At 38.1% G+C, this 17,185-nt stretch overlaps 3 protein-coding genes and 1 long non-coding RNA gene across 4 annotated transcripts; 2 read left to right on the forward strand and 2 right to left on the reverse strand.

The window, feature by feature from the left end:
• The first annotated feature begins 63 nt into the window (after positions 1-63).
• Positions 64-1,376, forward strand: LOC17884018 (early nodulin-like protein 3). The gene has a single exon (XM_006289164.2). It carries the CDS (start codon positions 361-363, stop codon positions 1,210-1,212), a length of 852 nt encoding a protein of 283 aa, XP_006289226.1. The 5' UTR covers positions 64-360; the 3' UTR covers positions 1,213-1,376.
• Positions 1,377-1,503: 127 nt separating this feature from the next.
• LOC111830133 lies at positions 1,504-2,627 on the reverse strand. Its single transcript, XR_002833507.1, has 2 exons — positions 2,483-2,627; positions 1,504-2,027 (listed from the first exon to the last, which is right to left on the reverse strand). It is a non-coding gene; the product is annotated as an uncharacterized LOC111830133 (long non-coding RNA).
• Positions 2,628-4,107: 1,480 nt separating this feature from the next.
• On the reverse strand, positions 4,108-13,110 carry LOC17882754 (vacuolar protein sorting-associated protein 8 homolog). The gene is made up of 19 exons (XM_006289763.2): positions 11,502-13,110; positions 11,094-11,402; positions 10,734-10,973; positions 10,558-10,657; positions 10,335-10,492; positions 9,626-10,259; positions 8,962-9,026; positions 8,782-8,883; positions 8,546-8,688; positions 8,197-8,252; positions 7,426-8,072; positions 7,135-7,325; positions 6,750-7,056; positions 5,971-6,264; positions 5,778-5,887; positions 5,255-5,591; positions 4,740-5,162; positions 4,448-4,664; positions 4,108-4,347 (listed from the first exon to the last, which is right to left on the reverse strand). The coding sequence occupies exons 1-19, from the start codon at positions 12,951-12,953 to the stop codon at positions 4,316-4,318; spliced, it is 5,817 nt and encodes a 1,938-aa protein (XP_006289825.2). The 5' UTR covers positions 12,954-13,110; the 3' UTR covers positions 4,108-4,315.
• A 1,354-nt stretch (positions 13,111-14,464) lies between these two features.
• Positions 14,465-17,003, forward strand: LOC17883728 (protein IQ-DOMAIN 1). The gene is made up of 5 exons (XM_006287401.2): positions 14,465-14,879; positions 14,988-15,302; positions 15,393-15,638; positions 15,784-15,927; positions 16,004-17,003. The coding sequence occupies exons 1-5, from the start codon at positions 14,748-14,750 to the stop codon at positions 16,772-16,774; spliced, it is 1,608 nt and encodes a 535-aa protein (XP_006287463.1). The 5' UTR covers positions 14,465-14,747; the 3' UTR covers positions 16,775-17,003.
• The last annotated feature ends 182 nt before the right edge of the window (positions 17,004-17,185 follow it).

Raw genomic sequence — 17,185 nt, forward strand, 5'->3', positions numbered from 1 at the left:
AGCAAAGAGAAACTGTGTTTGTTTTAAGTCCAAGATAAATATAAGAATTTAGATCCAAAAAGGAAATAAACAAAATTAAATCCAAGATACAAATACAATATCTAAGCATTGAAATATTGAATGAATCTTCAGTTAAATTAGAAAAAGGAAATAAACAAAATAAAATCCTAAAAGGATTAGGAACGGTAAAGCATTATATAAAGGTTGATAGGCGCTACGTATTCTCTTCACAACTCATCATTCACATTCATCAACACAACACAACACAAGTCTCTCTCTCTCTTATTCCGCGAGTTCGAGATTTCACAACCTTTCTTCTTCCCTTATCATCGATTGGTTCATCTGATCATTGCTACAACGATGAAGAAGATCTTCCTTTTCGTGCTGCTTTCCATAACAACCTTCACGCTTCTCTCGGGTTCTTGTTCGGCTAAGGTCTACACGGTCGGGGACTCGGATGGATGGATTGCCAAAGAAGACATCTTTTACGAATGGGCAAAGGGTAAGGAGTTCCACGTTGGTGATTCTCTGGTCTTCAACTACGATCCCTCCGTCAACGACGTTACTCAAGTCCCGGGAGCTTTGGAATACCAATTTTGCGACACATCTTCTCCTCAAGCCGTGTACAACACAGGGCATGATGTCGTAACCTTCACGGAACCAGGATATCACTACTTTATCAGCTCAAACCAAGCTCAATGCACAATGGGACAGAGGCTCGACGTTCTTGTTGTTCATGACCCGTCACGTCCCATTCCTCCACCACCACCGAGCAAGATCCTTCCTTCCAGCCAAATCTACAAGGTCGGTGGCTCTAAAGCATGGAGCGTTCCCGAAGAGAGTGAATACTACAACAAGTGGAGTGAGGATAAACTGTTTCAAGTAGGAGACAGTCTACTTTTCGAATACAACAACGAAGTAAACGACGTCTTAGAGATTAACGGTGAGCTTGAATTCATAACCTGCGACCCGACTTCTCCCGTAGCCGTGCACAAGACAGGACACGATCTAGTCAAGCTCACCAAACCAGGAGTTCACTATTTCATTAGCTCAAAGACGGGTCACTGCGCGGCTGGCCTTAAGCTTCGAGTTGCGGTCGGACAACTCATCAAAGACTTAACTTTCCCCAATGTTCCCAAGAAGACGGATTTGTCAGCTATGGACCGCCTCACAAAGTGGTTACGCACTTTCAGATCCCAGCCCCATCACTAAGTCTTCGTTTTATTTGGTTTTGTTGAGATTAGCTAATTAGGGTTTCTTTCTCTTGTTATGAAAGATATAAGTTGACATTAAGAGTTCATTTTAAGAGAAATGAGATAACTAATTAACATATGTAAAAATATAAAATAAGTTGTAATTTATATTATTTTAATGTATTTTAAGAAAAGTTAAATTGATATATTATATTAATGTTGTTTTATGATTTTGTTTTTGGTTTTGATAGTCGTCTATGCTTTGAATTTTTGATACTTAATTTATACTTTGTTAGTTTTTTTTAGAATAAAGACAGTTTATTGAATTTTATTAAAGATTATGGTCACATATATAATTTTTAAATATATTTTGTATAAGACCACCATTATTGGTAGTATCTTAACCAGATCTTAGGCTAAGATGCAAAGGCTTTTTTCAGGTACGGACCGGGCCGGACTGGTTTACCGACGGTAACATCCCTAGCTTCAACCGTTTCCACAATACTCTCTCTCACCTTCCTCCCCTCCCTCCTCTCTCTCTTCCCTCTCTCTCTCTCTCTCCTTCCCCTCTCTCTCTCTCCTTCCTCTCTCTCTACACATACATCTATGATAGATCTACTCTACAAATACACATCTACGCTCTACATTATCTACACATACACATCTACCCTCTACACATATATCTATGATACTCTTTACATAATAAATGATACATCCATTTTTCATCCGAAAATAAAATCTGCAAAATACAGAGTCTAGGAGTAACTTCCAAGCAGAAGACGGGAAACTTAGTCACTGTCTGGAAAACTTCAAAGGCTGGCTTTGTTTTTTCCTCTGCAAAATAAATCAAGAACATGCATATAACTATTAGTACGTTACTTCCAAAAAAATCCAAATAGATAAATAAATCATCTATACGAATTAACTAGTTCATTATTTGTTGTTAACGAAAATTTAAAACCCCTTTCTACGTTTTCTTAGACAGAGCATATACATATATACAATTTGTTTCTTTATCAAAAAAAAAAAAACATATTCATATACAACTCAGAAAACCATACATATAAATTGATCACACACCATTGAATTTGAACGCAAGACAGCATGATGTATTATAACTTAAAACCAGTTTATTAAGGACACACATCATTAGATAATATTTCTAAAGCAGAGCACCATGTTTGTTTAACTCGATTTAAAAGGTTTGAAAGATAACGAACAGAGTAGACTAACAAGAATCTCTTAATGGTATAAAACAGACTAGAGGAACTAGACCAGAATAATTTTACCTGTAAGATGATGCTTTTACGTTTGCTTCTCTCGGATAGATAAGTTGAATGTGAGAGAACTCAAGTGGAAGAAACATAACTAAGAGAATAAAAGAAAAAAAAAAACAGAGTGTACTTGACATTTGTAAGAAATTTATGAGTAAGAGATTTGTGTCCGAAGTGAAGAGTAGTAGTACTACTTATAGAGTTCATTGTCTTCATTTAATTAATATTAATTCAAACGGTAAAAAAATGTTAATTATTTCAAACGGTCAGAAAATGTTACCGTTGAGGTTTCTTAACGTTCATATTTTGCCAACTCGTAGATCAAAATCAAAACGTTGGAATGGTATGGGAAATCGTAAACGCACTCAAGATTCTCAAGTAGAATATTTTAAATAAATCATTTTCTTTTGTTATAAAACTTTTATATTTTTTCACGTATTATTATATCTTTATTCGTGTGGTGAACTAGAGAACTCAACCTTTAAGCTTACAGGTTTGGTTATAGGACTTTTACTGTGTTGGTTCTTCTTCAAAGTGGGGAGCATATATATATGATGAAGATCACAGATATACCACATTTGACAAAAATATAGATTTTTAGTAAAAGTTAGAGAAAAAAATATTAGGTTTAAAAGTGTTGTTTGATCATACACAAACAGTCAAAATCATTAACAATTTGTTAGTATAAAGGTTATTTTCGAATTGTTCATGGTTTAGTGATAAACATAAATGATACAATTGCTACTAGCTAGGAGATCCAAAGTCCTCTGATCAATCAAACACTAGTTTTATCTTTGATATTCTTAGGTCTCCCAAATCGTGTCATGTAACTTTCTACTTATTAGTATGCAAATTTTTGCAATAATTTATTTCAATGTTTTTGACTTTCAGTTACATCATATGAAAGCAAAATCCGATCTTCCATACAGATTAAAAGATTCGAAAAACAGGAGTGCACCTAAGCAAGAAGAAAGCAAACTTGTACATGTCCCCCCCCCCAGCTGAGTGTTAGGAACTGGGAATCCGGGTTCGAGGAACCGGAGTGCACTTAAGCGGGTGAACCATTGTTAGGTTCATTCCTCCATAAGTCTCTTCCATGTTGACCTTATCTCCTTTGATTTTCCAATCAAAACACTGCACCATCACTCCTATTGCTGTTCCAACAAATATAGATGCTAGATTTACTCCAGGACATCCTCTCCTTCCCCCTCCGAAAGGAAGGTACTTAAGTGCTCGCTCTTTCTCTTCTTTTTTCTCTGATCTTGAAGAAGCTAAAAACCTCTCTGGCTTAAACACAAGAGGATCTTCCCAAAGATCAGCATCTCTCATCACAGCATAACTATTAATTATGAGTGTCATCTTCTCCGGTATGTAGAAGTTCACAGCATTGAAACCAAAGTTATAGTGTCGCATGCATCAGCTTTACAATAGAAAGCATTACGAAAAGAGTAACACAAGACTGAAATTAATCAAGGTTCACGTTAATTGCTAAGGATATAGTTTAGTTTACAAGGTATTACAATGAGAGCAACTAACCAAATTACAATATGTCAAGCACTCAAGAGAAATCGTATATAAATTGTTTAACTGATGCATCAGCATATGGTTCTGTTACCACCTCAGGGAAAAACAGAGGAAAGTGAGGCGACACCAAAAATATACATACATATATTTCAAAGCAATTTAATTTACTCTTTTGAAAATTGGTTATATAATTAGTTTTTATTACATTTGGTACTATACATCATATCAGTAAAGTTACTGCGCACTAATTTTGCTAATTACACAAAACATAAAAAAAGATCCGACCACAAAACTTGTCGCGTCCAAAATAGTGAAGCTTCTCTTTTATCTTCTGCTCGTTTTGTCCTTTCCTAAAGCTTAAACAGTCATAAAATTCAGGATCAAGCATCGATGTGTTAGGGTCGTAATCATAATTCCAGTTACCAACTCTTGGCATATAAAATAGAAAAGACTTACCAAATCTTGACCCAAAAATCGATCCTTTTGCTTTCAGTTTCTTACCCTGTTCGGCTTTGACAGGTTTTTTGTCTTTACCGCTACTCTCTCCCGGTGTAAAACCAGAGAATCTTCTCACTTTTTCGTGGTACACAGCTGGAGGTGCAAGCCTTAATCGAGGTAAGCTCTCTATCTGTACCAATCTCTGATCTTTCTGAAGGTTGGTTAAGATTTCGAACTGTAACGTTGAACAGTGTAAACATTTTAGTTAATTGCAATGACGTTTTCAGTTTTAGAATTATAAACATCTTACCCGTGATATTTGCTGGTTATGAGAATGATCGCTCATTTCATTCTCGTATGAGTAAGGCGAAGCACGTTGTGAAGGTCCGGCGTTTGACGAAACTGTGCTTATCAGTCCATAATCTAGGTAGAACGATTTACCTTTAGAAGAAGTTTTGCTGGTCTTCTTGGTCATACAGACCGGACAGCCTGATGAGGAGACATGAAGTGATGACGATGATGATGACGTCTCATTCTCTGACGGTTCACATTGAAGATGTGTTGCGTGCCCACAGTTGAAAACACGTACACGAAGAGCAGAAAATGTCTTGGTGAGAGGGCAACTGCATATACAACAAAGCAAACTTCTGGGTGCATACCCGTGAGAAGCACCTTTCTTGAGTAAGTTCATTGAGTAGAATGTATCATCTTCGATTAAAGACTTTGCAGTATCCTGACCAGGGTAAGAAAAGTTTTACGACATTTGAAGAGAGATCAGCCAACCAATGCACAAGATTACATGATGAGAGAAATGCAGGTACATACCAGTATTCTCCATTCGAAGCCATATGTTCCAAGCATTCCTAATATTGTAAGTTTAAAATCGCCAAACTCTTGAGTACCGTTGTCAGAGAGGAGTTTCGACATGATTGTTGGAAGACGAACATATCCTATCATGCCTTCAACAATCTCTTTGATAAATTGAGATATGAGCTTCCTCAAGACGTGTGTACCTGCTGCATCAGACCTTGGGATCCGCCACTTAATTGCAACGTCTGATACATTGACATTTAGTTCCAATGATTTAACACCTAACGGACCTTTATTTGTTTCATCGGTTTTACTCAGTTCCCGATATGAATCCATCAAAGGTTCACAAAAACTGCATAAAGCACAAAGAGAGAAAACTATGATCATCCTTGCCTTAAGTAATAGCTAGGAGCGATCTCTCAGGCTTGTTGACTCCAACATGGATTTAAGTCCATATGTTTAAGAGTAACTATGACGTGAATGTTCTTAGGGGGACAAGAAATTGATTAGTAGCGATCAGGTGTGTGGTCAGGCTTACGTGTCAAGAAAGCGAAACCAAAGTATCTCTGACTCCTCCGGATTAAGACGAGGAGTGTTGCGCTGGCACAATCCTATACAAGCTTGCAGAACACCTTGTATGTCATGTACCTGCGGATAATAAACAGCATGAGAGAAAGAGAGAGAGCACGGTATGTAGAGCACACTTTGTTATTGTATAGAAATATACAGACCTCCTTTAATTCTAGAGCACTACTGAATAGTTCCAAGCTGGCTCCTTCGCTAGCACTCAATTTCATTTCTGACATTAGGTAATCCACTGCATTTTCAAGTTCGACATACTTTTCATTGAGTCCAGAGAGTGTAAGGGACAAAGCACTTGCTGCATCACCCACCCTCTCCAAGAGGAATGCTGCTGCATCTACAATTCCATATTCCTGGCACAGACGTAGACAGTGTTCCACCCTGTAGCTGTCAAAGGTTTCCAGAAATCTCAAGACTGACTTTGGTTCGTACTTGCATAATAGCTGTAAAAATACACAGAGAATCATCAGCATTGGAAGTTGAAACGATTCCATGATGCCAAATAATTCAAGGCGCCACTAAAGGATATGGAGAGGAGATTAAGAACAAGCCGAGTCATATCACTTTTTCAGACAAACAAACCAAGCAAAGTTCTGGTGTAATAAAAGCAATGTGTATTCAATCTTGGAAATTTTGAAAAGGTAGTGAAAAGAGCTATAACAGTTGCAAGATGCGATGAAATAGACAAAAGTATACTTCAGCAGAGACCTAAGACTTGTTGCAGTCTAAATTTGTCTCACTGGCTTCTGTAATTATAGTCAGAAAACGAAAATATTGTTTCCAGAGGCAGATTTCCACGAGAACTTATATCTATTAGACAGTTATTATGTTATATAGAAGAGCTAACAAAATCCATTTGAATAAGAATATGAGAAATATTATGACGGAAGAGAGAGATTCAATTGAACAAGATTTCATAAATGCTTACCTCCACGTACTGCTCAATCATGTCATCAGTCACATTGACTGGATTATCTTGGATAAATTTGGGAAAGCCATTAAGTTCCTCCAAATAAATCTCAACCTCCTTGGGTATATCCCTTCTAATGTTTTCACCAGAATTATCTACAGCTTCATATTTTCTTAGACGAGAAAAATCAAGACTCCCAGACAAGTGAACCTCAATAACAGTCTTGAGATACAGGAATAAGCTTCTTGGATGAGAATGGAGCTGCTCTTGAATGTGTGTAATGTTGTCTTTCAAATTATTAATAATCAGGAAGAATGTTCCCTGTCTGCAAAATGCCAGAAATCCAATATTATTAGAGTCCAGCAGACTTAATCAAGAGAAAATTAAATCAATCTAAAGTTACCTGCTCAATTCAAGGAGCTCGGGAATTCTAGAAAATATTGCAGACTGAAAGGTAGTGAATTCATCGCCACTCAACTGTGACAGCATATTGTTCACATAGCAAAACGAATGTATGGGTTCCTCTGCCTCTTTCATGTAGCTATCCAAAGCTGCAACATACCTTCGACCGATGATATGAATATAGCCACAAACCTGGAAAATGAAAACCACAAACAGAGATCAAGGAGGATATCCCAAAGTATACATTGCAAGCACCTTATAGGGGAATGATAAATGTCCATTGAGAGAATACCTGATAAAATTTTGCTTTCTCACAAAGCTGTGATACATAAGCTGCATCCCAATCAATCTCCGGTACAGCTTTCAGAAGGTTTAGTAATTGGATCTCTCTCATCTTAGAGGACACGTTATAAGTTGGAAGTCTGTGATCTGATGTCAAGTAATCTAAAATCTGTGCCAATATGGTATTGCGGATACTAACTCTACCACGTGCTGCATAAAACGCAACAAACTCAAATAGATGACTAGTATCATCCTTGGAAGGCCAATATTTAACCGAATTTGAATCACTTGGATCGCCAGATTTATCAGCCAGGCTTAAGCCCCCATCAAGAACGTGAACTAGAGCATCTATAAGATTCTGGATTAGTATATCATTGTTATCTTCGGGTAAACTGCCTTCAGTCTTGGACTCTAAACTTACTTCACCGGACTCCAGCAGATGACTCTCTTGATTCATCATTTCATTTTCTACAAATGCATATCTTAGGACATCTAAAGTGGCTTCAGTATCCATCTCTAGTAAATGGTAGAGGTTCAAGTAAATCCATCGCGATGTTACACATGTACTAGAATCATGGGCGTTTGACTTCTCCAGTAGAAACTGAATCAGCTCGGTCCTAAGTGATGGCAACCGTGTAGGTTTTAGAGTTCCATGTCCTGCAGATAAAACTCAAACCAAGTTAATGAGAGAAAAATGCCTATTCGAGTGTATAGGTCACTGGATACCATACTCGGTCGATTGTAGATCATAACATGCAGAGAAACCATAATTAAATCCTACCTGGGGGGAAAGCCAAACCAAGAAAGCAGTACTTTAGATAAACAAGCATCCGATACCTGAAAAGAAAACAGAGTTAAAAACAGCCATTTTTTGACAGGTTCAGATAACAACTATATTGCATCATACAGGAAACTAAACCTTTATTAGACAACAATTATATTGCAATTAGCTATATGCATAAGTTCGATCTAGGACTAATTTTATGTTAGATATAAAAAATGAGCCTTATGGATTCTAGGTTTTCATCTAGTCCATCGCTGAAACAAGTGAGGAGGGGGCTCTCGAATTCCATCTTACATATAAAATTTTATTACGCCAGAATAAAGTGAAACAACTTAAGATAACATACCCGATTACTGTAGCCCTTTGTTTTTCACTGTTCCGTAAGACAATCAAGAGTTCCTCCAGAGGTGACCTGAAATCATCCAACCCCTTGTTGAAAAGATAGAGTAAGGCCCCATAAAGCCCATGCTCACGGCAAATTCTGACTACCTAAGTGTCAATGAGGAATATATCAAAATTTAGCACATTAACTTATTGAAAAAAACCCGAATGGGATACGTGAAATTGTCTACAAAGTATGACCTGATTGAAATCTAAGGAAGATATATCCATATGAAGTACACATTGCTCAATTCTTTGTAGCCATCCTTTCTCACTGTAATGTTCTACCAGCGCTTGCATAATCTGAGCAGTATGAAAAAAAAAATGAAATAAATATAACAGCACTCTTGAGGAGATATCTTATAATTTCACAAAAGATACCTCAGGAGGAAGAGATCCAAGCATATCCCTTAAAATATAAGGCTCCAAAAGCTCCAAAAATGTATCTAGAAAAACAAAAAGTAGTTGCCGCAATAAATAAGGGAAAAATATAGTGTCTCATTAGACATAAGGAACAAATAGTTTCAAGAGATTTAAACCAAGATCAAACTGAGTTGAAAATGGGCAGCAGATTCCAAAGCGCGTGTATATCTCACTTAATAACCTTAAGGTATCAAAGTATTACAATTAGCATTGCAATCTATCCATACAAAAAGTATTATGCTGACTGATTTAGCAAACTATAGAGTTACTCTAAACTGTTTATAGAAGAACTAAACTACAAATAAGGGAGAACATACATGCAAACACCAACACAAAATATGTGTATGTATTATGAAAATCTGCATACATAAGAAATATCACTAACCCAAAGGAGATACCAATATAATATATTCCAAGATCAGTGGACCAAAGCTCGCTAAGGAATTTAAAGAATAAAGGCACAGAATCAGACAACCCTACGGGGAACTAGTCACAATCCTAGTTACATCCTTCGAACAATCCTATAGTTGGAATGATACTAAATCCTGTTCCTTAATAAAACGTAGCACCAAAAAAGGAAGTTGATGGATATACATATAGTCTATAGATGTGAAATATATACCTCTTTGTTGTACAGCCACAAATCTGGAAAATATCTCATCAAAGAGCAAATCCATTCTGTTAATATGAGCACAGAATTCAACAGCAACACCACCGACACGATTGTATTGTTCTTCTATCTCTAAATTGACATTATTGGTTCCACTGCTTCGCTCATGGGTTACTCCATTTTTTTCAGTCTGATTGGAAAATGCTATTGAGATATAAGAAAACACTTCATCTACGTAGGAAAGAAGCAACTCTGCTAAACTCGGTGCTATGGCTTCCCTTATGGCATCCACAGTTTTGGGGAGGTCAACAACCCCATGAGCTTGACCATTAAAAAGTGACATTGCCATGTTAAATGCACCCATCCAGTCACCTCCTCTCCTTAACACATCAACCCGCTCCTTCCATGGCAGAAGTCTGGAGATAACAAGATGTGCAGTCCCGAGAATGTATACTGAGGCCCCTCTGACACCCACAGAGTTTTGATAAGCCTTCTCAGGATTTCCAAAGACATTCGTAAAGTACGTATGATAGGAAATAAGGTCATTCCCTGAAGAACTAGCCACAGAAAAGTTTGTCTGGTGAATTACCACACCATCTCTTGTGAACAGATACAAATGGCCCGACACGGTTGGGATCACCAGCAACTGAATATACAGAGAAAAGCAGCAAAATCATGAACATGCATTTGCTTAGAAAAATAATGATATCAGTATACACACCTGGTCATCAAGCCAAACAACACCAATAGCTGGACTGTCAAGTGACCATTTGGCATATTCCTTAAGGTCTGATTTTACCAACTTGGCGACCTGAACTCTACGATCCCAGGCAATGACAAGGAAAGAAACCCTGTCTTCTGCCTCCTTGGAAGAATTTGCTGCAAAATTGTATCTAAGTAAAATAGTACACGTAAGTACACAGTTATAGCGAGAGAAGAATTACCCGTTGAGCATTTCCAGGCAGTGTATGGCATGGAACCCTCCCGAACCCCTTCGGGCCTAGGAAGTTGTGCATACACCTCCAAATTTGGAATGAGCTTTACCTGACGAAAACAGAAGAGGATGATTTCCAGAAGGGTAACCATTAAATTGAGTATGAAAAGTATCTGGAATATTTACCACTAGTCCAGTTTGATAGGTGGCAAATATAACAACACCTTCTTCCACCGAAGTTGAATCCTCATTAAAGAGCTTCCAAGTCGAATCAACCCCAACAACACCTCCCATCATGCTACTTATACTGCTAGATGGAACTGCAGAGTTACCCCCTTTAGAAGAGGCCAAGGAGCTTCCAAAATTTTCATCAGGCAAAGGTGATGCGGAGAGGACCGTTCCATTTTTTTGTCCATCAAGAAGACACTGATGCAATCAAAACAAGGTGTACAAACCCATTCCTCAGAGTTAGTAAGGCTGAACAAGAAACCAGTAGAAACAGACAAAATCACAGGCAAATATGGCTTTACAGAAAACTTCATTTACCTGTGTTTTTACTGTGTACATGTTCAACAGCAGAGCCCAAGAAAAAGTGTGTTTGAAAACAACACCCTTCGTATCACTTGTAATAACTTTAAATTGGCGAGAACCCTGAGAATCCCGACCTAGAAAAAAGGCATATACTACTGGTGCAGTATGTTCAATAATCACTTTTGCGGCTGACGCTCTCTGCACATCCCAAACTGTAACATGTCCATCACCATAACCTGCTAGCAGGAGGCTCCCTATCTGATTGAAGCAAACAGAGGTAACTGGGGACTGGGATCTTTCTCCTTGTAAACCAAGCCAGATCATCTAAATTTTTGTAAACATAAATAATAATCTGAGTACATATTTAAAATCTACTCTTGTACAAATAACACAAAAATGTACATAAGTAATGATGTAAAAGACCTTTGATTCCATTTTATCTGCAGTATCTGAAGAATATTTACTTGGTACAACGACGATGACCCCCTTGGATGTACCCACAGCAATAAAATTTAAATGAACAGCCAAAACCTGAGGAGAACCATGGTCTCGCTTAAATGCTGGCGATGAAATGGTCCGGCTTATGGTATTGTCGGCATCAACATCAAAGTAACCTAAATTCGTTGAACCGACCTTAACACCCTCAAGTCTCATTGGCTGAGCAGCAGCCCCTTCCTCCCAATGCAAACCAGTATATGCTTGTTTCTTCTCAAACTCTTCAGCCAAGACAAGCTGCTTTCTAAAAGACTGTGATTTTAATATCTCTCTTTTACTCATCCTTTCTTTTTCCAACTCAACAATCCTCTCTTCTACAAGCTCAGAAATGTTAGAAATTGAGCTTCCATCATCAGGAATAACAGCATCGCTTCCCTCTTCTTTAGAATCCGGTATAATTATATCTGATTTATCACTCTTAACATCTCCAACACTTGAGTTCTCATCATTGCTTACCTTAGTATCATAGCACTTCCCATCAGAATCATTCAAATGCTGAGACTCTAAAGACTCTGCCAAAGAAGCGACTAACATTGTGCCATCTTTGACCTCATCAACAGCAGCATTTTCGGATACTGTCGTGGTCGTCGCCTCTTGCCCTGCTGATACAATTCCTTCATCGTCAAAACCAGAGGAGGCAGTGACTAAGTCAGGCTTTGAGTTTGCCTCATTGTCACGGGCATCAACTAAGCTCTCAGTAATATCACTAGCTTGGACTTCCATTACTTTAGCTTCCTTTTCTTGACTTGCAACAACCGCAACTCCATTATCCTCATCCTCCATCCGAGATTCTCCACCAAAAGAACGAAAATCATCAACAGAAACAGATCCAGCAACAACTCCAACAGAATCTCCATTCGAAGAAGAAACTTCCTGATCTTCATCATCTTGATTTGAAACCTGCTGCAGCAACTCACTACTTGCACTGTTAGCTCTCCTTGACTTGATAATAGCAGCGTGTGGGGTCGGAACCAACCTGGAAGCAGCCACAGCCGCCGCAAGCGCCGCTCCGGGCTTCACATTCGACCGCACTCCTGCGAATAGCGACGGCAAAGGCAACTGCCTCAAAGAAGAAGAAGAAGAATTCGATGCTGAATTTCGCCTCGTCGGAGGAAATCCGCGATTTAAATTAGATTCAACTGAGTCAGGTCTCACCACCGCAAGGGTTTCTGATAGGCGGCAAGTCGGAACGTTTTGCTTCAGCCGATTACTTAACGGTGGTGAAGAAGGAGGAGAAGATGACGGAGATGAAGAACTGGATGCGTTGAGAATCTCGTCGACTGTACGGTGAGGAATGGCTGAAGAATCCAAATCGGAATCGGAGTCTGAGTCCGATACGAGGAACGAATCGAGATCGAGTTCCATGTTACACTGCTTCATGGTTATGAAGTTCAGGAGTCGTCGTCTCTATGACTTCAAAGTAGCGAGATTAATCTAGCCGTTTTGTTCATCAGAACTCGACTCCGATCATTCTCCGCCGGCACGAGTAATAAGGAAAACGAAACCTTCTGGATGTATCGGAAGTGTTCATCGTAACTATCTAACCGTGAAGACGTCTACCAAGTTAAACTGAGACCAAAATTGATTTTAAGAGCCTTTGATAAATAAAAACAAAGTGGGCTTTTGATGTAAGTAAGCCCATAATGAAGAGAATGGTTTGACCAGATAGATGTTTGACCACTAAAATATGTTAAACGCCACGTGTCTTGTTGTAGGGAATAAGACACCACCGTGGTCCATCGCGCACCTGATGATGTCTCTGTCCTTGTATCTGGCTCCATGCACGTGATAGCACGAGACTTCACCAGTTCGTTTTAATATTTTTCGTTCTTTTTTTTCTTCTAAGATTTGGCCAATAAGCACATCTTGAAAGCTGTCATTTTCTACTTGAAATAGTTAGTTTATAAACATGTATGATTATATGATAATTCTTTTTTTTTTTTCCTTTTTTTAAAAGAAAATGTTAATGATTTACGTATTCGATGATTCGTTTATCTTTATCTTAAAACTTAGGAACATGAATCACATTACAGTCGTCATACGTACATTAAAATGTTTATATATTTGTAGGTTTATAGATATCAATGAGCATGCGAACGTATAGGGATAAGGTTCTGCGTATCAGCGTATGCATAGGTCCTCCATCTACAAATGTATGGTCGTCTATATATTCTACAGAATTTGTTAGAAGCTCGTGGCAGTAACGTGTTTGTCTAAAATCAAATGATTGTTGAAACAGCAATAGCTTTTTTTTTTTTTTTTTAGCTTTTTAGCTACAATATGAATGTACACTCAAGAACCAGTTAGATATATCTTTTATCAACTATTGCGTTTGTATTTTTTGTACATTTATATGATATTTAGAAGAAAAAAAAAATACTAAACTAGTAGTTATAGTTTGATGTTAATGGGAGAAACAACTTATTATTATGAAGTGAGAAAATACTTTGAGTGATAGATAAGAAACACTCACAAGTAGTTTAATTGTCAACTGGCTTAAATTAGAAGTTTGTGAATATTGTATATCATAACATAACGCATTGTTTCAATCCTAATCGAAATCGAACCCATTCGAAACTTGTCTGATCGTTTTGATCAGAATTTGATTTAATCTATCTAAATGTGTTACATAGAATTGTTTTTCATAATAATTTAACCACATAAAAATATAGTTTCGCATAATGACATAATTAATTTTATATGGTTTTAAAAAAGTAACTCTCAAAACAACAAAACTCTTATCTTTCAATTACACCAAAAAAGGCAAGAAAATTTAAAGAATTGAATGTACAACAAATGCAAGCAGGTCCACGATATGATAATCATAATGTGATATTACTTGTTTGGCGAAATGACCCCAAAAAGAAAACAAAAAAAAATGAAGTGGGAGAGAGAGTAAATGAAGAGGAAGAGTCATCGCTGTCATGGTCGCAGTTAAAGAGGTGGTCAGAGTCAGAACTCTCTCTCAAGCAACCTTCCAAATTTATTGACATTTCTGTTTCCCAAGATCCACCCACCACTCTCTTCTCTCTCTCTCTTCTTCTTCTTCTTCCGCGCAAGAATCTAAGCCAAATCTCATCCTCTAATAATGTCCCGAAACAGGAGCATGAGACTACTACAAATGTGTTGACTCTGTGAGAATCTTTTTAGAAGATCCGACCAAATAAATCTCCAATGGGTAAGAAGAGTGGCTCTTCTTCTTCCTCCTGGCTCACCGCCGTTAAACGAGCTTTCCGATCTCCGACCAAGAAAGAACATAACAACAATAATGCTCACGTTAATGAAGCTGAGGAAGATGAAGATAAGGTTCGTTTTCTTCTGTGATGTCAAGATCTTGTTACTTGTCTTATTATTCACATGCTCTGTTTCTTCATTTTTATGGTTGTTTTAAATTCACATGCACTTTGTCTGCAGAAGAAGGAGAAGAGACGGTGGTTATTTAGAAAACCGACGAACCACGACTCTCCGACGAAGACCTCCGGCGTCGGAAAAGACGTCCCGGCTCAGAAATCCACAGAAACGGCGACGGTCAAAACAACCGCTTTATCTCCTGTTACAGAACAGAGTCACGGCGTCTTAGCTACACCGCCCGCCACTGTCTCCTCCGCCGTATCGGAAGCTCATCCTCCGACGAAGACGAATGAGTTACCAAATCTTATAAGACGCACTTATACTGCAAGAGAAGATTACGCAGCTGTCGTGATCCAAACTGGTTTCAGAGGTTATCTGGTGAGCAAATTTTGATCTAATTACAATTAATTATGTCTAATTATAACGTTATCTGAGTAATAATTAATAGTAAACGGGATTTGAATTTAGGCAAGAAGAGCATTAAGAGCGTTGAAAGGGCTTGTGAAGTTACAAGCACTAGTGAGAGGACACAATGTGAGGAAGCAAGCAAAGATGACTTTAAGGTGTATGCAAGCTCTGGTTCGAGTTCAGTCTCGCGTGCTTGACCAACGTAAACGCTTGTCTCACGACGGTAGTCGCAAATCTGCCTTCAGCGACACGCACAGTGTCCTCGAATCTCGTTATCTTCAGGACATTTCAGACAGAAGATCCATGGTAAGTGATCTATATATATATAGATTTCAGACACCAATATTACTCTGTTTCAGAGACCATAGTTACTCTGTTTCGGACAGCATAGTTGCTCTGTTTCAGCAGTCAGGTTTATAAAGCTAACATTTTTCTAATGATTTTTGTGTAGTCAAGAGAAGGAAGTAGCATTGCTGAAGATTGGGATGATCGACCACACACGATTGAGGAAGTGAAAGCAATGCTGCAACAAAGACGAGACACTGCGCTGAGACGAGAGAGTAACAATAGCTTATCACAAGCTTTCTCTCACCAGGTAAAATAAAACATAGCAAGTGTTCGTTTGATTTTGCTTCGTTCGGTGTTTAATTTCTTTATGATTTTGATGAAAGGTTCGGAGGACGAGAGGTAGTTACTCTACGGGAGACGAGGAAGAAGAAGAGAGACCGAAATGGTTAGACCGATGGATGGCATCGAAACCATGGGATAAACGAGCTTCAACGGACCAAAGAGCACCAGTTTACAAGACCGTGGAAATCGATACTTCTCAACCGTATTTAACACGCGGTAACTCAAGAACGGGTGCAAGTCCAAGCCGTAACCAAAGGCCTAGTTCACCATCAAGAACAAGCCATCATTACCAACAACACAACTTCTCATCAGCTACACCATCTCCCGCTAAATCAAGACCGATACAAATCAGATCCGCTAGTCCGCGGATCCAACGAGATTACAACTACACATCAAACACACCTAGTTTGAGATCAAACTATAGTTTCACCGCAAGAAGTGGTTATAGCGTTTGTACCACTACAACCACCGCTACTACTACTACGAATGCTGCATTGCCGAATTACATGGCGATTACGGAATCAGCAAAGGCTAGAATCCGGTCTCAGAGTGCACCGAGACAACGCCCTTCGACACCTGAGAAAGAACGTGTCGGGTCAGCTAGAAAAAGGCTTTCGTTTCCAGTTCCACCGCTGCCGCATCAAATAGACGGTCAGAGTTTAAGGAGTCCAAGTTTCAAGAGTATAGGAGGTTCACAATTAGGAGCATTGGAGCAACAATCAAATTACTCTTCTTGTTGTACCGAGTCTCTTGGTGGTGGTGGAGAGATCTCACCTGCTTCTACTAGCGACTATAGGCGCTGGTTAAGATGATGATTCCCAATATCCAAAATTAACCGGTGTGATGATTTTTTTTTTTTTTTTTTCATAGATATAAATAAATATTTTGACAAAAAGAACTATAACTTTTTCTAGTTTTAATTGATGATCTTTTTGAGATTGGTGTGTAATAATTTTTGTGTGTGTTTGTGTGTGTGTGAAAAGGAAATTGGAATGTAGTCTGTACTAATTGATTTCTATATAAATATGTCCATTTATTTTAGTTAAATGTGTAAACTTTAGAATATGAACAATAATTAATTTATCTAGCTGTCATGATATAAGTGTATTTATTTAATTATATGATATAAGTGTATTTATTTAATTATATGGGAGTATAAAATAACGAAATTTTTACAGCCCCCACCTTTTAAAAAAAAAAATATATATATACAAAAGTGAAGT

This window comes from Capsella rubella, unplaced genomic scaffold, assembly GCF_000375325.1.
Source record: "Capsella rubella cultivar Monte Gargano unplaced genomic scaffold, Caprub1_0 scaffold_6, whole genome shotgun sequence".
NCBI classification, from domain to species: Eukaryota; Viridiplantae; Streptophyta; class Magnoliopsida; order Brassicales; family Brassicaceae; genus Capsella; species Capsella rubella.